The sequence below is a fragment of the Mytilus californianus genome, unplaced genomic scaffold, assembly GCF_021869535.1.
Source record: "Mytilus californianus isolate M0D057914Y unplaced genomic scaffold, xbMytCali1.0.p SCAF_4, whole genome shotgun sequence".
NCBI classification, from domain to species: domain Eukaryota; kingdom Metazoa; phylum Mollusca; class Bivalvia; order Mytilida; family Mytilidae; genus Mytilus; species Mytilus californianus.
Genome location: NW_026262690.1, coordinates 52,721,012 through 52,746,549, shown reverse-complemented (window position 1 = coordinate 52,746,549; position 25,538 = coordinate 52,721,012). Strand labels below are relative to the sequence as shown.

The following is a 25,538-nucleotide window of genomic DNA, read 5'->3' as shown; positions in this document are numbered from 1 at the left end:
TTCTCACTCATGGGGTTTAACAATTTTGGAAGAATATTCCATTTGTTTGTTGGTTCTTCTTAACCATTTTTTAGAAAACGGTCGTGTTTTACTGGGTACAGACAAACCTGGGCCACTGAAAAGTTTTTAAGCCTGACAGGATCTATATATATTAAAGTTAAAAGCGTTTTGAGTTTTAAAAAATCCTTTCCTTAATTTTGATATGCTTTATTCGTCGTAACAAAGGTGTAGAATAAACTAAACTTTAAAAGTGAAAATACAAAGGTTCTAACCCATTCAGGCAAAGTTGACCTTAAGAAGATTTGGCTATACTCTTTTGGTTCTTGTTGGTCATATGAATACTCAAGTATTCAAATATTAATTCATGTATATACATCCTTGGCTTTCAAATTTGTAATTTGAGCCTTGCTTAACTATTAAGTCTGTTTGGGTTTCTCATCGAAATTTGTCAATATAACAGAACTATAAACAACTGTCAACTGAGAGGGAGGTTTAACTAGCTATAAAACCAAATCTAACCCACCGTTTTCTTCGGAAAAGGCCTGTACTAATTCAGAAATATAACAGGTTTTTTCACTCGTTCCGTTGATTAATAACTTTTGATCTTGTCAGTTTTTATGGGTTTTCTTTAACTTACCTTGGAGTTCGGTATTTTTCATATACCTTTTTACTGATGAAGGTAAATCCAGAAAAGCGTTTCGAACACACTTACATTTCCATTGGATAAAATCTCTGAGGAATTGCTCTGAAGTAATAATTGCAGTGAATTGATTGATATGGACAATCGAGGGACCCAATTGCTTAGGGGATTGTTAAGCAAACATATGCATGTTTAACCCCGCTACGTCTATCATATATGTTTATGTTTATTGTTTTGTATAAAGGTTTTCTCGTTTAAATTGTTTTACATTTGTCATGTCGGGGCCTTTTATAGCTTACTACTAGTATACAGTATAGTGTTTACACATTGTTGAAGGCCTCAGTGACCTATAGTTGCTTACATTTACATCATTTAGTGTCTGTGGAATAGTTATCTCATTGGCAATTATACCACAGTTATCTCATTGGCAATTATACCACATCTGTTTTTATAACAAACATTTTAACACATTTTAATTTTATTAATTTCTTTTTATATACAATCGGGTAATTCCGGGCATTGTTTCTGACATCAAACTTTTGATGTTGTATATTAGAATATAGTTACGAAATTCATTAAAGAGTGCATGAGTTTTACTGTGCATTTTGCTGTGTTTGGTTATTCCACTTTGGCTAGAGGTATAACGCGAGGGTTGAGATCTCACAAAACATGTTTAACCCTGCCGCATTTTTGCGCCTTTCCCAAGTCAGAAACCTCTAGCATTTGTTAGTCTTGTATGTGTGTTTTTTTTACTTTGGTTCATTTGTATGTTTCGGAGTTTAGTGTGGCGTCCATTTCGCTGAACTAATATATACATTATTGTTTAAGGGGCAGCAGAAGCCCGCCTCCGGGTGCGGGATGTTCTCGCTGCGTTGAAGACCCATTGGTGGCTTTATGCTGTATTATGCTCTTTGAGGGGCCTCGGTGGCCGAACTACTGTATCACTAGCCTGTAAACATTGAAGTTGTGAGTTCGAATCCCGCATGTGGCAGGTGCGATGGATTCCCATCTTAATTGACTAGGATTGTCAGTTTACCAATTAAAACTGACCGCCACGAAATAGCACAATAGTGCTGAAAGTGGCGTTAAACATCAATCTATCAATAAACCTACTCTTTGGTCGGGTTGTTGTCTTCTTGACTCATTCCTTGTTTCCATTCTCTATTCTAGTATGTTTCTTTATAAATCCAACACATATACTTGTATATAATTATTTTAATTTTTAAACAGAAAAAGTAATCATGAGCGACAGTGACGAGTCAGACTGTTTTTGTGGCCAGAATCCAAATGGCGACGTGACTCCATCAGCGGTAAGTATATTGTTAATTTTTTTAAATGTAAAGCTGTTTATACATGCAATCTATTATTTTAATAAACAACTGCGAACTGGTCTTGCATATATATATATTTATGAAGTCCGTTCTGGGTACTACACTGTATTACGCTATTGATATTATAAGACATGGTACTAAGGCTAATTTTCAATAAAGAAAGAAACCATAGAAGCTTAAACTAAACTCGGATACAAAGTACTAGCTAAGCACACAATTTCAATAAATCTATATGTGGAGTCATGCATCTAGAGTCATCATGCGGTCTTCAGTAATATCAAAAATGTAATGCCTTAAATCGCGTAAAGTCAAGCTTTGACCAGCCAACGAAAATTCCCTGTAGGACAAAAACAGCAAGACATGACTAAAACACAAGTTTCCAGATTTTGGAAAGGTACTTACAAGAAGGTTAAAATCATTTGCTTTCTTTCTTTTTATCTTTCTGTCTTTATTTCTTCTTTGTATTACTGAAAAACCATTTTGACAGTTTATCGCCCAAAATGCTCTTTAAAGTACAATTGGCTTCCAGTTCCAAGATTAATATTCGATCCATAAACTGCATTTGAAAATCAGTGTCATGAATTATTTAATAGCCAAGTTTGATTTTAATATATTTTAGAAAAACACTTACATATCAGTGTTTTGAAACACTTTTAAATATCGACTATGTTTATTCTGGGTAACAGTTCTTTGTGTACTAGATATACAATTTAGGAAGGGACGAATATTATGGATTAAAGACATGTAATCAAACAATCGTGGATGTGTTATGACCAACAGAAAGAAAGAATAAACCCCCATGTTTATGCTTTACCACCAACGTGTCCTTAAATGAAAAAATAAATTCGTTTTGAAGTAAAGCTGACTTATTTGATAATAATTAAATACAATTGCATATAGTTCTATACGTGTATATAAATATATAAAATATTACTCTTTACGATTTCAGGTAAAAAGGTTATATATAATTAACAGTTGATAACTTATTATGATGGTTTATTATCTACCTAATGCTTGTGGGAGAAATTGATTAAAATTCATTACAAGCACCTGTTTTTTGTTGCTATTTTTAGTTCCCTTCGGTCATATACATGTAGCTCTTCATGTGTTTATCATAATGTCTTATACATCCGGGGCTTTCAAATGTTTGGGTTTGAGCGTTCTTGATGAAGGTAAATCCAGACAGACGCTTCGGACGCACCAAATAATTTAGCGTTATTTTCAAACACATAAAGGGAGGTCATTCAATGTCAGTTGTCCCAAATGTTTAACAGTTGAAATTTACAAGTTAAGGTATACTTATGTTGACTATGCTTCATTAAAATAACAAATTTCTACCAGAACAGAATAAGACCTACAATTTAAAAGATATATAGATCGGTTGATATTCAGTAGGTAAATAGAAATGATTTAAATACTATAGTACATAAGATATAATACATGTTAATAACACGATCAGTTTAATAAATACTAAATAGCTAACACTAAACAAATAATTCGTGACACTGAGGATGATTATGTAGGTTGTGGACATACGGTTCATACACTAAAGTTTGACCTGAAGTGACATAAAAATAAGAAGATGTGGTATAATTGCCAATGAGACACCAGAGACCAAATGACATAGAAGTTAATAATTATAGGTCACCGTGCATTACTTGTCATAATATAATGTTGTTGTGTAGTATATAACTGAACTTTTCAAGTGTTCAGACAAAACAGCAGCTGCTGCTCGTTTTACAAAGCAATCTTAATAATACAATCAAAATTGGTCGTACGTTATGCTGAATTGTTTATAGCTTAAAGAGTATTTTCACTCCTAAGATTGTTTTGAAAAGAATCACTGGTAATGTTTACTTTTCGAACAAGAACCTACTTAAACTTTTTGTACTTTATCATGTTGATATAACAATGAAGAGGATGTGTTTGAAAAAACATATCGGATAATTGCATAATGGAAGAGGTAGGTATCTGAGATATTTGACATGACTTATTTTGCCTTTTGGAAGGTGTTTCATTTAAACAATATTACTAAACGATGTAACTTTAAAAACAGCCTAACAACATATACCTGGTATTTTACAAAAATACTTGAATTTATTAGATATTGAATAAATGCAGTTTACTTTATGGAAAATATTTCCCCTATACTCATAGATACTTTTTATCAATTCTTTTTTTAAAGAGGATACTTCTATCGTATATAAAATAAGTTCTGTTATGGTAGGAAATTACGTGATTTAATATTTAAAGTTTCCTTGTATATAAGATAGCATTACAAACTATTATTATTATAGTTACCAAGAAGTATTACGCAGTTTAAAAATTCGAATACATGTGTATTTGTCTTATAATTGCAATCGTTTATTTTCAATGTGTAGACATGATTCAAACTTCTTGCATTGTTTAATTTGTTTTCTGTGTTTTGAACAATTTAATAGGAGGAATCTTGTACACAAAGTCTAGATGTAACAGAAGACATCAAATCACAAATTTTTATTGAACCATCAAATACAGTCGTAGAACCATTGGAACTTTCTCTCCACACAACTGCAAAGGGTCACTTTATTGAGAAATCTGACAGTTTAAAAAGTCCTCTTGACATAAAACTAAGGTATGTACGACAGAAACGTACTAGTTTGATAAATCCACTTATAAAAAGAAGAATACTATTGTCGATTAATTTTATGATCTTGTATTTATATAATGAATGCCAATGAGACCTCTGTCCATCAAATATCAATAGTGGAAATAAATTACAGGCCACCATACGGCCGTCATCAATGAGAATAACCCATACCTTATGGTAAAATATGAAAGACCTCGGGATAACATTTTTAGATGTAACAATTCAAAAGAGAAATACAAACTTATTTCTGTAATTTTATGGAGGTTGGCGCCTTATCTAGGAGAAAATCAAAGAATTTACACGAAGAAAAGAACGAAAAGAGAATGTGTCGCAATATTTTATATTTGCCTTGTCTTTGCTTCCTGCTTTGTTGAAGTTTTTAATTATATTTCACTGATGACTATGTAGATAATAACGAATTCAATAGTATGATCGAATGATGCAAACATTAAGGAACATAGGTCTCAATAAAGAATGTGATGGCCAGTCTAGTTACACAATTTATAAAACGACTATTATTCTTTAAAATAAATTATTCAGCAATATGGATCGACTGCTGGCAATCAACAAAAAGTTAGTTATCTACTGGAACCATTGGATAGTGCTAGAGACTTTGAAATACCTTCTGTTTACGTCAGACAATGAAGATGACCTTTCTCTGGTAAGTGAATACTATTAAAAGGAGACTGTGGTGTGTACTTCATGACAGCAAACAACATTTACCAGAACATAAAAATTACATAGGAAATCCAAAGGTTTCAACATTTCACAAGAATCTTTACCAAAGGCCAAGCTTTAAATCACACATATCGTAATCAAGTTGTGAATGCATTTAACAAATACTGCAGGAGATCTGCCACCAACACTACTTTCGATAAAGAATAAAACGTCAAAACACATAACAAAGACAATCACTGATATCCGCCCTGTAATAACAAAGAAATATAAACGTGGTGGGGTTAAACAAGATGTTTTTGTAGCATTGAATTTCTCCCATGCTACATTGAAACCTGTAATTGAGTGGTTGTCGTTTTTTGCTGTTTCTCATTTGTTTTTCGTTTATTGTTTTGTATAGTTTTTTTTTGTGTTTTGCCGTTACACCACTGTCCCAAGCAAGGGCGAGGATTGGCGCCTTCAAACATGTTTAACCCCGCCAAATTCTATATGTTCCCACCCCAAGTCAGGAACATTTAGTTCAGAGGTTGTCGTTGGTTTATGTCTGTCATATTTGTTTTTCGTAATTTGGTTTTTTTATAAATAAGGCCGTTAGTTTTCTCAATTTTTTTAATTGTTTCATATTTTTCATGTCTAGGCCCGTTATAGCCGACTATACAGAATGGATTTTTCTCATTGTTGAAGGCAGTATGGTTGCCTATAATTGCTTGCATGCACTTCATTTGAACTTTAGTGGATAGTTGTCTCATTGGCAATCATATAACCTCTCCTTATTTTCATATAGAAACGCACGTAAGAGTTAAAATTTACCAACAAATACAGTATTCCATACTCTTTCTTACGGCATATTTTGTTAATAGTGAAAAAGTAAAACATGCTATACAGAGGAACAAGTGATCAGTATGCTGGAGTTTCTTATTGACAACATATTTGTTGAATTTGGAGGTAGACTTGTTCAACAAATTGTCGGTATTCCTATGGGAACGAACTGTGCGCCTCTCCTTGCCGACCTCTTCTTATGTTCAAACGAGTCGGAGTTCCTTCAGACACTTGACAATGTCAAAAACAAGAAGATCAAAGAAGCCAGATCATTTAATTTCACATTCAGATATATTGATGATGTTTTTTCCATTAATTAAAAATCCAAACTTTTCTGATTGGGTTCCATTAATATATCCTCCAGAACTAGAAATTAAAGAAACAGCAGACACGGCTTCCTCCACCTCATTTTTAGACTTATACCTAGAATTTGACATAAGCGGTCATCTCAGTACCAGAATCTATGACAAACGAGACGATTTTAATTTTGAAATTATCAATTTCCCCAACCTTAGTAGCAATATACCAATTTCACCTGCATATGGGATATGCATTTCCCCACTCATTCGGTATTCAAGAGCTTGCAGCTGCTACTCAGACTTTATAAAACGTCACCAGTGTCTGAGCAGAAGGTTGATGAACCAGAGTTATGTCAAAGAACGTCTCGTCCTTTTTCTAAAAAAGTTTATCGGAAGATACCAACCCTTGTTGATAAATATTCCGTATCAACTTCACAAATAATACATGATGGTCTTGAAGTATAGATTCTAGGTACTGACGTTATTTATCATCTTAGTTACGTGTTATAGTGTTCTTTTATTTGTCTTTGTAAATCATTAACCTTTACTGTTTAGTCCATTTTTTTGGTAGTATCCTTTTGTCGTGGCTAGGTACTTGTGCAACCTGCCATAGTGTTGTTATGCTGTGGTCATTTTTTGTATACTTGTCTTTCATTTTTGCTTATGTGCTTTGTCTATATGCCATTTTGTTTTTCTTTGTTGACATACTTGTTGGTTTTTATAGTGATTAAGATTTTAACACAATGTTGACTGCTGTACCCCTATTTTTGACATTTTTACCTATTATGTCTGTTTGTTTTGTTCACACATTGTTGTCAATATAATGGAATTGTATGCGACTGTCATACAAGTGAGAGGTTTAGCTAGCTATAAAACCAGGTTTAATCCACCATTTTCTACACAAAGAAATGTCTGTACCAAGTCAGGAATATGACAGTTGTTTTCCATTGGTTTAGTGTGTTTTTAGTTTTTGATTTTGCCACTTGATAAGGGACTTTCTGATTTGAATTTTCCTTGGAGTTCTGTATTTTTGTTGTTTTACCTTTTTTCTCGATCGATCTAAGATATATTTGCATTTTTTTCTCCGAAGCATTACCTAGTAGTATTGGGTCTTTCGAAAGATCATTGGTGGAGTTATTCACTACAGGCTTACTGGTTTTCTGATTTTATGGTTCTTACGAAATTACGTAATATGGACATTTCAGTGTGCTCAATCTTGTTTAATTTTCTGTGTGGTGTGTTAAATATTATATTTTTCTTTATGACAATAATGTTGTTGGTCTTTCTTCGATTTATATTTTTTCTTTTTCCCAGCTGGTATCCTATTACTTTTCTCACTCTTGTCTGTCTCTTAAGGTGGTAACTAACACCACAGGGAGATAACTCTGTTAAAATCAGCTGAACGTTTTAATCACGTTCTATTGTTAAGGTAATATTAAGCTTCTCAATGATCAAAATTAGTGTTTGTCAAACTGCTATATATCCAATGAAATTTTTCCGATAAAGTGTGTGGTTCAAGTTTTTTTGAAATTTTTATATTTTTGTCAAAGGATCAAAGTAAATATTTTGTTAGATTTTATGAAAATTAAACGAGCCAAATTTATTTCAGTCAAGGTATTTGGTACCACCTTAAATGTCGTACTCGAAAGCTTATTGAACAGACAGCTAGTTTTCTGATGCTTAGAGTTATTTTACGTGTATATTTTTGTATTCTTCGAGTAAATTAGTTTTGAACGTTCATTCGAAAGAATTTCTGTTAATACACCAACCATTACATGCATTTTTGAATCCTTTCACCAACAGATCGTAGACCGACAAGATAGTAATGGTAAAACTGCTATATATGAAATCTGCATAACAGTCATGAGAACTAGAGGTAAGAATTATATTTTTACAGCACTTAGTCAAATATGATCTGTAAAACAATAATGGCTGCTGAATAAAAAAAACAAAACAATCATTTTACTTATCTGACCTATTTTTACGGACGCCTTCACGAGTTGGTTGACCGCTATAGAATATCTGTTTCACAGATGACGACGTATATGTTCCAATTGTCGTAACCACAATCTAGTCCTCTTTTGCTCGAATGTGTCATCACCGAATCAGACATATCACCGAATTTGTACTTACATGAGCAACACGACGGGTTGTTTGTCTTTTGGTCTTTTTTCGTTTTTTGCCATGACGTTGTCAGTTTGTCTCGACTTGTTTGTTAAAATATTCCTTAAATATCTTTCGCCTCTCTTTTAATGAAGAATTAACGAGTAGAAATGATGGCTATTGCTCACTATCGATACCCCGCTTTAAGTTTTTGGTTATCAGTAAGTTGACGAAAAATGAATATGAAAAACGCATTACAAAGTAAAGGATGTACACATGAAGAGTGGTGACAAATTTCAGGAAGTTCTAATTTGTAGTTCCCAAGAAAAATGCAACGAAATTTCATGCTTGACCTGTATGTGTTAGAATAATAAGTATTCGATACACAGGAAGTTGTTGAGGAATGAATATGAATCTGTGTCATACAGTATAACATGCTGACCTGACGGCTGATAACAAATTTTAGGAAGCTATCATGTTTACTCCCTAGAAAAATGCGAAGAAAATTTCATACATAAAATTGAGAATGGAAATGGGGAATATGTCAAAGAGACAACAACCCGGCCAAAGAGCAGATAATGGCTATTATGTTAAGAATATTAAGAATGTTAAGAAAGGTAATGAGCGACGAATCTGAAACCGTTTCACACGTTATAGCATTCTCACATGAAGCCATATAACAAATTTTATGAAGCTTTGGGTTGAAGTTTTTTTTATTAAATGCGACGAAATTTTCACGAGACGGATGAACGGACGGACAGACCTCCTACGGATCGGGCGAATAATAAATTTTTGCTCTATTCCTATTCAAATATAAAAAATAATAAACTATTTTTTAAATGGTATTGCTATGCTATATTTTAGTTGATACTTGATAAACGATATGTTCGTATTACACAATAAAAAGTGAGATCTGTTCCAGGCTGAAAAAGATGGAAACGGGAAATCACTACAAAATTCATTAAAAGTTACTTATCAAATAAACAAAATGTAGAATTTCCATAATATATTATAATTTAAGTATTATAATATTAAAAAAAAAATGAATTTCTAGAAATTTCACACAATTTGTGTAAATTCGACAAATTCACTGACATGATTTATAGAAAAGTGCGAATATTAGTTGTGATTGAATTTGTTCACGCATCGACCAGTTTGTTGAAGTGTTGTGTGTTCTACACCATCAAAAATACTAAGCACTTACTTTGGTTCGCCGGTCGCGCATTTCGCCTACAAAAGACTTGTTATTGGCGATCGAAACAGTTGAAAGGCTAAATCAAATACGAAGTTGAAGAGCATCAAAAACCGAAAATTCCAAAAAGTTGTGCCAAACACGGTCAAGGCAATATAAACCTCCCTAGTGTAAACTTAAGATCTATTATATCAAAAACTTTACGCAAAAGTCCTCTGTATTTATATTCGCGTGTAGTTAAACATAGATTTAACCCTATAATCAAATAATTTGAGATATAACTAGCAATACCAAAAATAAATTAAATGTATGACAAATATGAAATAAGGAAATCACGATACTAGTAAAATTGTGTTCACAACATTACCGAACCCTAAGATAAATTCAAAAACGAGGAAGTCCATAAAACTTGACAAAATCAAACGCTCGACTATATATACCAAAGGAACGACTAGAAACAGGGGCGGATCCAGGATTTTAGTTTAGGGGGGGGGGGCAAACTTAAATGTTTTTTGAGGTAAGATTATTGAAATATTCTTTATTAAGCTGAGGACAAACCATGCTTTGCAAATTTTAGGGGGGGGCGCACGCCGGCCACGCCCCCGCTTGAATCCGCCCCTGAGAAAACAACTGCAGTATAACATAATGACATACACACACTTTCCCGATAAAGTAAAAATTAAGTAAAAGTAAACTCAACGGCAGTATATAAAAACATATTGTTGGCTTTGAACTGTTTATATATACCTGAATATTTTCTTATTCATGCTTATAATAAGAACTTCTACACAGAAAGGGAATACACTGTGCATACAATTAATATTTACAAAGTAATTCAATTTCGCAGTTCTCAATTCTCTAGAAATATTTAAAAACTGTATTGGTAATTGAACAGGTTAATATAATCTGAACACTTTCGTGCACAAAGACGACTCGTGGTGTCACCATGACGCCATAAGCATGTCGAAATATCGTATTTGATCTAAATTAACCATTTAACGCATATTTTTTGTCAAAATATATATGAGCAACATCTTTTAAATTGCCTTAAAAGATAGTTCACACACATTAAAGATCGTTGTAAAATATATTTTGTATCTGTTTTGCTCTTAATGTAAGAAGTTTGAGGTCCTAATGCCAATATGTAAGACAAAATTAAAAAAATATAAAAATAAATGTCCGACAGACTCATGTCTTATTACCATCTGATGGATGCTATTAGGTAGATTTATAATACTTTTTTTTATTTTAAAATTCAGTGGACCAAAAAGTGGCCTTATCATATTTAATAAAGTTCTTGCACCTCTTTAAAACCGACATAAGTGTATTTAATCTATCTGTTTTTGGTTATACTCATTGGTTAAAGGAAACAACTTATTTCATTCTTTTTGCGTTAAATTCATTGGCTTTCAGATGAAAAATACAATGATTCTGATATCGAAATCGATCTTGGTAAGTTGTTTTGCTTTTTTAGCATCTTAATCCTAGCCATAAACACACTTTTTTATGTTAGATTAGATTTAAACGTTTTGAGCTATTATGTAACAGAAGTTCTGCAATGTTTTACCTGCTTTATTGACTATAACTGAAAAAATATTTTGAAAGTCTTTGGAATAAAGTTGTATATACATGTATCAAAAACACTTAAAACTTAATAATGAATCATAAATGATACAAGTATGCCTTTTATTTGGTGGCCCTTACCAAACAGACGTATGCACCTAACGTATAGACCAAACTAATGTGAATTGATACTCATAGTACTAAACGTACACAAGCACAGATTTCCAGTCCTGAAAAAGATACCCAAGCCAAAAAGATATTTTCCCTTTTACTGTGACTTGACTGTTAGTGTTGCTCTCCACCTATAGCAATTTATTAAAAATTCTGACCAAATTGCAATTTGTTTTATCAAACCAAACTGTTCAACTGGTCAGAAATCTTAACAAATTGCTGTAGAAAATCACAGTCAAGTTTTGAAAGTGCAAGGTGATAAAGTAAAGCATACTTACACACCTATTAGACTTTAATTCTACTTCATTGATATTATGAAAATATTTATAAGAATTTCTATAAATTCTTTTATTGTAATAGCCATTCGAAAGGTGATAGATAGTAATCTTTGATCTGCTAAAAAAATGTGGAATTAAAGTCTAATAGGATTGTAAGTACGCTTTATTTTATCACCTTGCACTTTCATAACTTGACTGCAGTTTGTTAGAATTTCTGACCAGTTGAACAGTTTGGTTTAATAAAACAAATTGCAATTTGGTCAGAATTTTGAATAAACTGTAATAGATGGAGAGCAACACTTACAGTCAAGTCACAGTAACTGATTTTATAGACCAAAAATTGTTGACCTATTTCTCAAGGTAACTGAAATACTGACTGAAAACTTTTCCCTTGTTATTCATATGTGAAAATTTTCAAGTATTCTTCAAACATCCAATAGTCAAAATATATATCTTGAACTTTAACTTATAGTACATATATGTGAAAATTACATCAATAGAATAACATGACGTTAATTACTAACCGTCCGAAGAACCTACAAATGTAAGGTGTGGTGACTACTGTTAGACACATTGCTGCCATTCTATATTCCATTTACAGATAACTTATTTCTCATAGTAAATACAAAACTGACTAAAGAGCAAAATGTTACCATTGCACCATGAAAAAAAGGCAGTCAAGTTAATCTTTTAGGTCTTTTATAGACAAATTAAGCTTAATGAAAAAATGATTTAAGAGTGAAAACTTAGTGTTGATTTTCTAACCTTGGAAAAAAGGAAAAGAGATTACTCCTGTCAGACAGGCATGTTCACCTTTCAACCATATTATTGAACAAATATAGTTGAATAATTGATCATAACAACTGAAACAAGAATGTGTCCATAGTACACGGATGCCCCACTCACACTATCATTTTCTATGTTCAGTGGACCGTGAAATTGGGGGTCAAAGCTCTAATTTGACATTAAAATTAGAAAGATCATATCATAGGAAATATGTGTACTAAGTTTCAAGTTGATTGGACTTCAACTTCATCAAAAACTACCTTGACCAAAAACTTCAACCTGAAGCGGGACAGACGGACGGACTGACGGACGGACGAACGAACGGACGCACAGACCAGAAAACATAATGCCCCTACTACTATCGTATGTGGGGCATAAAATGATTTAAGCATAAAATCTAAACATTCATTTGACTATTGAACCGGCGATCGATATCAGATTCAGATTACTTCTGCGAAACTCGTCTAAACGCAAAAAAATACTGACACCTGAAATTCATTATTCAATGAAAATAAGGTTAAGGGCAATTAACATAGACGACACCATTAGACTTGGGTTATAAGAAATATTACTCTTAATGCATGATTTGCATTTTTAAGTATTGCATTTTGTAGCAGTCAAACAATATCTTGCTTAATTCCATTCTACTTGATATGATATCAAACATTATCTGCAATTGTGCCAATTTATGTTACAAATGAATGTAATACAAGATTGTTGATTTGTATTTGTTCAAAACACCGCATAACTAGGATTATCAATATGCACACTGTTGGCGATTTAATTTTCATGCAACGCCCGTAAAGATTATTTAATCATTTATGGAATGGAATATATTTTTTACAATTGGGAAAATTTGCTAAAAAAAAGGGGGGGAGGGTCTTTTTATCTATATCAAATTAAACATTTTAAAATATAAATCTTAATCTGATTGTGCCTTTGTCTAAGTCGTACATTGACATCTCAGATGTGTTGGGGAACTTTTCGATTTAAAATCCAGCAAACCACTTGGAAAGTATTAAACCAGTGAAATTGATTTTTTATATTCGTTATGTCAGGGCAATATAAGCCCATTTAAAATATCAAGCAGTGAGTTACAATCAAAACACTACACACGTGTTAACAATTTACTGACTTGTTAAGTGTTCAATAAAACATTTATCATATACTTGGAGTAAATAACTTATAAATTTTACAGTATGATAATAGCATTAAATTTACGTGAATTCCATATTTACCGAAATGGTGCTTAGCGGGCTGATATGAAAAATTTATCAACTGCTTCCGGCTATTATCGCATGCCTTTCCGTAACGTTATCGCATGGCATTCCGGCGTTACTCGGCAAATTCCGGAAAGTACATCTCAATGGTACGTTTTCAGTGAAAAACATAACAAAGTAGGGTACAAATATATATAAGGAAACAGGAAAATGTATTATGTAAAATGCAAACAAATTATACAATAAATGCATTTTTCAAAGTTTCCAGCATAATTTAGAAAGTTACTTTACAAATGCTGACTTTTCCAAACAGTGTTCATTTTGTTTTGTTGATTTTTTTTTATCGTGAATATAAAAATACTTTATACTGTTATTTTTCTCCTCTGTTGTGGCATATGACAGAAATATTTCATATCGGATGTTTTACATTTGGCGTCCGTCGTCCGTAAACTTTTCACTTTTTGAACTTTTACTTGAGAACAACTAAAAAGGATCAATATATGAAACTGTGTTTTTCTCTCCATTGTTAAAGCATATGATAAAAAGATCATAACATGTCATTTTTCATATCAGATGTATTATACATCTGATCTGAAAAATTGACATGTTATAATCTGATATTAGCTTGAATAACTTATTTTGTTTCAGGTGTTATGAACAAAGTGTTTTTATATGATTTTGTCTCGTTTGTAATTAATGTCGCAAATGGTGACACATATCTATTCTAACCGGAGATGTTGACTGTGTTCACTAATTAATTCAATCGTGTTTTGATTCTTTAGTTTTCTGTCTAGTGTTTTGTAGACTGTTGTTTGTCTTTTCGTTGTTCCATTATCTGGTCATGGTTTTGGCTGCTTTTCCTCGACTTAATGAATTTTGAATGTCCTCTGTGTCTTCTGTCATTTTTTAGTGAATACATGTTTGTAGAATAATTGTGAAAAACAGAGGCGGAAGATACAAAGAAAACATTCAAAACTCCTACGTCGAAGAAAAACTGACAACGCCATTGCAAAAAACGACGAAAAGACGAATAAGTCCACAAAACACTACATCGAAAACTAAATATATAGAAACATGAAACCCACCAAAAAACCGGGGGTAATCTCAGGTGCTCCGGAAGGGTACACAGCTTCTGTTCCAAATGTGGCACCCGTTATGTTGCTCAGGCATGTATAAATCCGGTGACTAGTCTCATTCATGTAAAGTATGCATATGCTACAAACAGGGATCCCCTGCTATTGACCCTTTTCATATGGTTCAGTTATCAACTTTAAGTTTCATGCTTAGGTCAGTTTATCACACACTGAATGAAAAGGATTACATTTGGTCTAGTGAATGTGTACTCGTCTGATGGGGTCACTAGATGTCAAATGACCTCTGACAAATAGATACGCACATCTTATGGGCGCATTATAGTGAATCTGTAACATGAACTTTTTGAGTAACATACATAAGCATGAAATCTAAACGTTGATCATTAAACCGTTGACTATTAATCAGGTCACATGTGATAGGTACATGAACATGCAGCGGAGTTTTTAGCTCACTTGGTCCAGAAGTTACACATTCTTAATTTCTCATCACATGGCGTTTGTCGTAGTCGTCGTCCGTCGTCTTCGTGCGTTAACTTTTACAAAAGCTTCTCTGAAACTACTGGACCAATGAAAACCAAACATGGCCACAATCATCCTGTGTATATCTCATTCGAGAAATGTATGGCCTGTCCACCAACATGGTCGACATGGCTAAAAATACAACATAGGGGTAAAGTACAAATTCTGTCTTGATAAACGCTAGAGATAGAGAATATCTGACACGGGCAAAAATGCTCAAAGTGTTGAGATCTACCTACTGTCTATTCACATCAAATTTGTCAGACGACATTTCATAAGAGTTATTGTCCTTATATGACAAATTTTATCAAAAAAAGTAAAATAACTCCAAGAGAAATTCAAAACGGAAAGTCCTTTATCAAATGGCAAAATCAAAAGCTCATACACATCAAACCAATGGAAAACAACTGTCATATTCCTGACTTGGTACAGGCATTTCCTCAATTAGAAAATGGTGGATTAAACCAGGTTTTACAGCTAGCTATATCTCTCACTTGTACGACAGTCGCATAGAATTCCATTATATTGACAATTATGTGTGAGCAAGACAAACAGACATAATAAATGTTGTAATGTTACACTACTATATCAGGTTAGGGTGAAGGTTGGCGCCTTTTAAAACGTTTAAACCCGCTGCATTTGTATGCGCCTGTCCTAAGTCAGGAGCCTGTTGTTCAGTGGTTGTCGTTTGTTGGGTGGTTCATAAGTGTTTCTCGTTTCTCGTTTTTTATATAGATTAGACCGTTGGTTTTCCTGTTTGAATTGTTTTACACTAGTCATTCTGGGGCCCTTTATAGCTTGCTGTTCGGTGTGAGCCAAGGCTCCGTGTTGAAGGCCGTACTTTGACCTATAATTTTTTACTTTTTATACATTGTGACTTGGATGTATAGTTGTCTCATTGGCACTCATATCACATCTTCTTATTTATATATAATAGGTAAAAATGTCAAAAATTGGGGTACAGCAGTAAACATTGTGTAATGATCTTAATTACTATAAAAACAAATAACTATTTCAACAAAGAAAAACACCAATAGCATATAGACACTCTATAGACAAAGTACATGAGCAAAAATGAAAACAAGAAAACGAAAATGACAATAGCAAAATAACACATTGGTGGGATGTATAAATACTGAGCCACGCCGAAAGTATATTACCAAAAATGGACTAAACAGTAAAGGTTAAAAATATACAAAGACAAATAAAAAGAACACTATAACACGTAATTAATATGATTAAGAAGATAAACAATATTGATCATTTTTGCTTATTATTTAAAAAACTATAACAGATAGAGAAAAAGTTATGATAGCAAATATGATCTGCATGCATGATCCATAAATAATTCCAACATAGCCCGAGATCTTTCGTCGACTCTTTATTGGTGTTATTGTCAACAACATACAACTTTTACTAATTTTTTGCTTGTTTGTCTTTTTAGTGAAAAACTATAATAGATAGATAGATAGAATTTGAATAGCAAAAATGACCAGAGAGACATGATCTACAAATGAGTCAACATGGTTGAAATTGATAGTCAACTCCTTATACCGGTAGTTATTGCCCTTCAATGATGATTTTTATCATTTTGTTTTGCGTTTTTGCCTTCTATTTTTTGTTTTTAAAAACAAGACAAGAGATCTGCAAACAGTTCCGCAAAGATTGTCAGTTGTATTCTCATAAGAGTAATTGGTCTTAAATGACGATTTGTTTACTCTTTTTGTGTGTGTTTGCCCTAAAACTAAAGACAGTGACAAACTGTAAACAGAAAAAAAATACCAGCAATACAAAAAAGGGATTTTAGTCATGAGTCGTATTCTAGTCTACACTGTAAGAGAGTGATCATTGTTGAAGATATACTTATAGCTAGGTGAGCGGCACGGACTTTTTAAAGCCTCTAGTTCAGATCTCCCAATAAAATATCGATTAGTGAGCTAACAAAGTGTACAGAAAAGAGCATACAAAAATCAGTACAAGGAGAGCATTTTACTCATAAAGGGGCACTAGCTACGAGATATATAAAAATTTAAAATATGATTTTTTTTTGTTCAATCAATCATTAATGAAAGTGAAATAGTGAAATAATAATTCGCTTTAAGCGGCCAATATGGTTTAATTTTTTCAAAATAAGCTAAGAAACATTAATGATGAATTATTCACTTGCAAGTGAATAATTCGACCTTATTGAATCCGTATTCATGTGAACTTCAATTTAACCCCTAAGCTAGAGATTGATAACGCATGCATTGTGCGCGTTGAGTTATTTAAAGGGAGAGAATGTCAACATTGAAAGTGAAACAAAGGTAAATCATTTGATTGACTGATTCGATCCACAAAACATCATTCTTATACAGGTAAAAACGATGATTAACATATATTTTTAATCTATAATATGAAATTAAACAGACCTAGAAAAATTCAATAGCACGCGTTTGCTTAATCTATTTATATCTTTATTCATGTTTACATCGCTAATATGGTCATCGGATGACTTTGGAGGTCAACTCGGTAGTTAATTAGATGGCGTCTAGACTAAAATACACACGAAACGAAGCTACGTGTTATCATGCCCATGTCCTGTTAACTGTTTATTTTAGACATTTAATAGTTTGGATAAATGTTTTATATTGTTATAAATCAAATATGAGAATTTGAGTCAAATCGGTGAACATGAATTTGACAGCTAGTGTCCCTTTAACGAAATTTAGCAAATCGGATAAAAGTTCCGTTTTATTGATTTAAAATTTAAAGACTGTCACCGAATTCGTCCTTTCAGTTTGAATAGATGAATCTTCATGAAAAAAGCACCAAAAAGTAAGCGTGACGTCGTGAATGGATTGTGCATAAAAAACTTAAGTTTTCCATGTTTTGTATTACATTATAAAAATACACTTGTATGATTCATACAGTAAACAGGAATTCAGTGAACCCTTATGAATTTTAAATTAATAAAACAGAACTTTAAGTTTTAAACCAATAAAACTGAACTGTAACATACCATTTTTAAAGAAAATTCGCAGGACATGTTTGGAATATTTAAAGTCAAATTATTCTTTTTTTTCGATATCTATTTGCATCATGTAGTTGTGCAACTTCATACAGAATATTCAATTTGCTTTATCCCAAAAAGTTTAAAAGTTACTTATGTGTTCTTTTTCGATATTGATATGCAGTTCCACAATTTTTAGTTGTTTGGAAAGTCCACTTTCTATTTATATCTATATTTATGTTTATATCGCTTATATGACCATCGGAGGTTTTCGGAGGTCAACGCGATAGTTAATTAGATGGCGTCTAGACTTAAATACACACGAAACGAAGTTACATATTCTCGAGCCAATGCCCTGTAAATTGTTTATTTTAGACTTTTTATACTTTGGATAAATGTTTTACATTGTTATAAATCAAATATGAGAATTTGAGTCAAATCGGTTAGCATGAATTTGACAGCTAGTGCCCCTTTAACTAATTATATAATAGATAACAAAAACACAGGTACAAACATAAAAAATCTAATCGTGAGAATGTTAGCTGTCACTTGAAAGCAAGCTCACTTAATAACATCAACGGTACCAATTTTACGGCACAAGGTGCGCATTTTGACAATAAATGTCTCTTCACAGATGCTCGAGACCAAAAAAGTAAAACTCCAAAACTATCATGCTGATTTGAAATCATGCAACCTTACAAATTAGCAAAATGCTTCTGACGATACAGATGTATAAAGGGTTATATTCATTTTCTAGTATTTGATAGTTTAGCCTTGCCTCAAATTTAAGATCAGATTTTTTGTCAATGTAGTTAAAAGGTTCAATATAACTTTGAATCAGTATATTTATAGGGAGTACATACACTTATAATGGTGTCACTTGACCTTAACCTCTATTTCATTTTCATTGCTTCACATTTAAACAATGAGATTGCAAAGTACATTTGATAAAGTTATCAACGATTTTTTATTTGTCATGAGTAACACGACGGATGCCAAACGTGTAAAAGGATCTTCTTACCCTTCCGGAGCACATGGGTTATGTGGATCATTCTTTAGTTTTCTGTAAATTGTTTTGTAGACTATCTTTTCGTCATTTATTTTCCTCGTGCAATTTAAAAAGTAAAACTAGGAGAATTTGGTATGGTTCCCAATGATACAACTTTCCACTATTGTATGTTTTTCTTCGACTTATTTTTCATTGTCCCTTTTGGTATCTTTTGCATATTTTCAGCTCACCTGGCTTGAAGGGCCAGAGTAGCATTTTCTATCACTTGGCGTCCGTCGTCGTCCGTCGTCCAAAAGATCACCTCATCTAAAACTACTGGGCCAAATTTAACCAAACTTGGCCTAAATTATCAATTAGGTATCTAATTTGAAAATTATGTCCGATGACCCCGCCTGTCGACAAACATGGTCGACATGGCTAAAAATATAACAAATTGGTAAAATGCATTTTTTGTCTATTATCATTAGAAGCCGCTATAGAAAGAAAAAATCTGATAGGGAAAAATGTTCAGAATGATGAGATCTACATAATGGCTATTGAAATCAAAACTCTCAGATGACATCTTATAAGAGTTATTGCCGTTAAACAACGAATTTCATAATTTTTTTTGCATTTTTGCCTATTATCTCGAAACTATAATAGATAGAAACTTTGAGAGCAAAAATTATTAACATGACAACATCTACAAATAAGACAACATGACCGAAATTGTTAGTTGCCTCATCATTGAAGTTATTGGCCTTTAAAGAAGATTTTTCTCATTTTTTTGGCATTTTTGCGCCTATCATCTTGAAAACAATAAAGGATAGATAGAAACTTTAAATAGCAAAAATGAACACCAAGACAAGATCTACATGACCAAAATAGCTAGTCGACTCCTCATTAAAATTATTGCCTTTTAATGATAACCGACTGTGCAAGACCCTCATGGGTAGTCAGGGTCGTTAAAAACCCCCTCGTCGTCTTTAATGATGATTTTCCCCATTCTTTTGCATTTTGCCTATCATCATGAAAACTATAATAGACAGATAGAAACTTTAAATGGCAAAAATGAGTAGCAAGACAAGATCTATAAATACATCAGCATGAACGAAATCATTAGTCGATTCCTAATTGAAGTTATTGCTCTATAATGACGATTTCCCCAATTTTTGCATGTTTTTCTATTATCTTGAAAACTATGATAACTTTAGATAGCAAAAGTTATCAGCAAGATAAGATCTACAAATCAGCTGATATGGCTGAAATATTTTAAAGTTGATTCGTTATTGGAGGTATTTAATGATAATTGTAAATATTTTTTGTTGCATTTTTTGCCTATTATCTTGAAAACTATAATTTTAATAGATAAATAGAAACTTTAAAAAGGAAAAATGATTAACAAGATAAGATCTACAAATACGTTAACATTACTGAAATTGTCAGTTAACTCAGACTAAAAAGAGTTACTCTCCTTTAATGATGATTTGTACTAAACAGTGACCATTGTTGAAGATGCAGGTGAGCGACACAGGCTCTTAAGGGTCTCTACTTATAAACGATATACGTAGTTTGACATTCATGTCATAGACTGTAACATTAAACATATTATTTATTCATAGACAGTTAACACAGATGAGATATTTGTGTATGTCCACTCTTGTTTATCATATGTCCTCAACGTTTTAATTATGTGTAGTTTGCTTTTAATATGTTGGCATAGCCATAATATTCATCCTGTAATTGCGATCCGTAGGCAAAAATATTTATTAAGGGTTACAAAATTACATTGAACGTGCTGTTTGTAAAGGAGTTAATATGATGGTCAGAGTTTTTTTGTGTAGATTTTTTTCACATATGATATAGTCTAATACCGATCTTAAAATATTTTTAGGTGGTGCGTTTCTTGAAGTAAAAAGCTTTATCAAAAGAATAGCTTACATTCCTCGTGTAAAATGTGTGAGGTTCAAAAATCTCTATCAGTGTAGAATCAGACATGGCTTTAGGACTAACTATTACCTTAAAGTTGACCCTGAACAACATCTATCAATGGAACAGTTAACCAGTGAAAAACAAGATTACTGTATGTATCATTTACTAGTATTTAAATAAATAACTTTCCAAATAGTCGAACAGATCTGACACCACGAAAACAAATTATTAGTCTTTTTTACGATAACTAAATTATGTATTGATCAAGATTCAGATTGAATTTACTCTATCTTGAAAAAAAATTCACGAAATTGAGAAATAAATTATTTTTCAATTATTTAAGAGTATTTTTCAAAGCTTATACTGTACTATAACAGAGCGTTATACATCGGTTTCAAGGACACTATCACGAATTGGTTGACATAAAAGATATGTCTGTGTACCAACTAATTAGCAACATATCTTTTTGCAGTCTAAGATATTTAGATACTAGAATAGTTGTCTAATCTGTAAGTTTATCAATTGTGTCATATTCCCAATTGTAACATTTGACTAAGTGTAAATTCGCATGGAGGTGATGCATGCATAGTAGGAGCTTACATTGTCGGAGCACCATATATCGCTCCTATTGGGGTTCGTTCTATTTCCTCATTTTTGTTTATTGTCTTTATTGGTCTTCTTAATCGATTTGTGATCTAGATCTGGACTTTTTAGCAGAATTTATGGGCGATTTCAAAACTTTCAACTTTTATTTGAAGACTTATAATACTTCAGATTAAACAAAAATGATGAAATCACGAAAGTTAATTAGCAGCCAAAGTTTTCGATCAACAAACACCGAATGTAATATGTCACATATTTTGTCGAATATACGTTATTGATTCGTAATAAATGTAAAAAGCGTGCACAGAGTACTTAGTTTTGTATATAAGCATGCACTGCTTCAACACTTTGCATAATTCGCATATGTAAATAACTAGGCGAATGCATAGAAAATATCTCACGTGATATGACTCTTTCCATTTCATCATTAAAACGGCTACTATCCGGAACTCTCAAAACGCCAAATTCCCGTTTTTCAGCAGTAACATACCCTCTACTCCATCGTATGGCGTTTAAATATCTCAGTTAATTCTCTACGCTCGTGCATGTTCACACTTTAAAAACTTCATTAACAAGGATGTGCTCTTTAAACATTAGTTGCTCCAACAGAGTTATGAGGAAGAATGACTGAAATCGTCACTACATAAGTTTCACGGTCACCATTATGAATTTGTTGACCGATACGATGTGTCGGTGTCTCAACTTATATATTTGTATGGTCTTAGATCTTTAGATACCAGTAAAGTCGTCTGATATATAGTTTACAGATTGTGTCATATTCCCGATTGTAAAATTTTGACAGAATGTGAATTCACATGTCGGGTAATGCACGCATAGCAGGAGACGCTTATACTGTTGACGTTTATACTGTTGACGCTTATACTGTTGACGCTTATACTGTTGACACATCCGGTCTAGCTCCCGTTGGAGTTCATGCGATTCGGTCAGTTTTTGTTTGTTGCCTTGATTTTCTCTTCCTAATCGATTTACGAGATTTCAGCATCGATAAACTACTGTATCCTTTATGTAGGCCGTACACCAAGAGGTCAGTCCAGTGTGTTTTGGAATGAATAGTGAAATTCTTAGGAAAAACAGTGACAAATAGCAGTAGACAAATACAAACATACAACTATTTTGCTACAGGAACTTTCTTTCATTCCAAATTTTTTTAAGATCAGCTCAGATTTATCTATTTTAGAATGGTCATTATAGAAACATAGAAGTATTAAGTATAATAAAGATCAAAACATATTTTCACAATTTTTATATAAAATATTGTCATATTACATATTATCAAACGTCCTGTACGACTCAATATTCTATAATGGACTTTTAAATGAAGTTATTCTTTTTCCACAGGGAGTTTTGATTGCTACATTTTCAAATGTCTCAAAATGTGTGTATCACCTGAAGAAATTCCAACGACCATGTTCATCTGTGTGCTACGATCATGTCACCAGTTCGAAAAGCAAAGACCATACATTATGGCGAAAAATTGTGCAAACGTTGGAGTGACGGTAAGAAAGAAAAAAATATCCACGAAATAAATCGTTTTAAGAAGGTATGAAATTATGAATTCGGAAATAAAAAAATTAAAAATCTATCAAATAAAATCGTTTTTGAATGAGATCGTCTCAAAAGCACAATCTATTCGTATCGAATGTTAGTTGTAAAAAACTCCTTCAAAGTAATCTGATGTGTAGCTTATTTCGTGCATACAACTAGTATGCCTAATTTTTGTCATACAATACAACTTATTAACAAGCGATGACCACCATTAAAATTATAAGATATTTCTAACATATGGACAAAGGCGTCAATGTTATAAAGATACAGTTTTCAATATAACTCCTTTTTTCGTCCCATACATGTCAGATGGAATGGAGAACATCAGTTTACACACACATAACCGTCACACGTTATCACCTACATTTTTACTCACTTTTGCAGGCTAAGACTCAGGTTTTATTTTCTTTTTCTTATAGTAGTACAGTATATATGAATGATTTATACTTATTCATTGAAGTATTTGTATAGAAACAAAGAAAGATATAACTTACCACATTTTCTGCTGAATTCTTATAGCGTTCCTGGTGATGGCAAATCCAGAAAAGCGCTTCGGTCGCACGACATTTATCAAGTGTTATTTTCATTTGTGAACATACCCCTGGTCATCTGCGACACTGATATTCTAGAATGGTAAACCAACAACTAGTGATGGTATCCGTAAATTTTCGAAGGGATGACTTCAACCTTACTTCTTTGAACCCTTGTTGCAATAGCTTCCTCCATGAAAGGAGCATTCGTCAATCAAGAAAACATAATAGGAAACGTAAACTCTGGAAAATCGTTCTAACTGGGAAACCATATATAATTCATGTGGACATCATTCTAACTTTTGGTTTCTCCTTTACAAAATTATCATTGAGTCAATTTTGAATGAAATTTCCTATATAGAGTATGTGGTAAGTAAGTCGAGCTCCTCTTAAAATGAACATGATAGATCCATTTATTTGCAGAAGATATGTACACAAACGAAAGATATGCATCTGGAAAGGACATTGATTTTTAAATTTTCACAAAACTACGAGTTGTTGAACAAATTCATTTCATTTTTTTTTATTATTTGTTTTTTATGGAAAGTTTGCTATAGCTTGCTATAGCAATATACTTTCCTAAGGCATCGGCCTCAAACCGGAATTTGGACAGACTATCTTACTATAGGATGTGTGTTCTACTCCTAGATAATGTAGTACTAGTATTTGAATACTAATTCTAGGAAGATGCTTTTGAAATTTTGAGTTACTTCTATTTTGATTAGCTTACAGCTTGAATTGAAATGTACTGAATGTTCATCGATAATTCAAATGAATTCAACTTCATTTTGAAAATAGCTATCACAAACACTACTTCGCGGATCTGAGCTTCGCGGTAATTAAAATCAATACACATCTACACGAGACAGCAGTTTCTACGTTATGCTTTTATCTGTATTCCCCAGACATGCATGAGATCCATATATGTGTACCTCCCGACGGGAGTACAATAATCCCGGTTTCAGGGGTTTCCTCCCGTCCTCCGGTTGAAGAGAAAGTAAATACCGTGTTTAAAATATTTCATGAATGAACATTTTTCGACGCTATTTTTACTACGATTTTTACAAATGTTTATTTAAGACGTAAAAGCCCGAGTGTATCGAAAGTAACCTGGTATCTCATCTCGGCCCATAACAGACTCGGACTATAACAGACTCGGCCTATTACAAAATCGGACTATAACAAACTCGGCCTTTTACAAAATCGGACTATGACAAACTCGACCTATTACAAAATCGGACTTTAACAAAATTCGTATATACTGTTTGTTATTAAGTCTCACAAACAATGTTTGGAGACTTATTGTTTTTGCTCAGTTCTTATTATTTTTCTTCTTGGGGTCTATTTATGGGAATTTTGAGGGGCCTACAGAAGGGAGGGATTTTCTAAAGAACCCTATGGGATTTTATTTTTTAAATTTTCAAATGACTATAGCTTGAAAACAGTGAGTGATAGACACACGCGGTCTTCAGTAATGATCACAGGACAATAAAACAAATCAAATAAAATATAGGTTGAGTCCCTTTCAATTTGAGAATGGGCTTTTATCTTGTAAACAGTCGAGATCCCCACACCTAAACCATATATATTCATGTATGGGATAATAAA

General features: G+C 32.7%; 1 protein-coding gene across 3 annotated transcripts in view; it reads left to right on the top strand.

Annotated features, from left to right (window-relative positions):
- LOC127738234 (uncharacterized) overlaps positions 1-25,538 on the top strand; it is a 43,462-nt gene that overhangs the window by 11,064 nt on the left and 6,860 nt on the right. For 2 of the 3 annotated variants that reach the window (XM_052249408.1, XM_052249409.1), the window contains exons 2-8: positions 1,871-1,950; positions 4,413-4,585; positions 5,141-5,261; positions 8,197-8,269; positions 11,102-11,140; positions 21,194-21,382; positions 23,194-23,351. In XM_052249408.1, the coding sequence (XP_052105368.1) occupies positions 1,882-1,950; positions 4,413-4,585; positions 5,141-5,261; positions 8,197-8,269; positions 11,102-11,140; positions 21,194-21,382; positions 23,194-23,351 (822 nt within the window). In that variant the 5' untranslated portion in view covers positions 1,871-1,881. The remainder of the gene's footprint in view (positions 1-1,870; positions 1,951-4,412; positions 4,586-5,140; positions 5,262-8,196; positions 8,270-11,101; positions 11,141-21,193; positions 21,383-23,193; positions 23,352-25,538) is intronic. The other variant, XM_052249410.1, reaches the window with a different exon arrangement.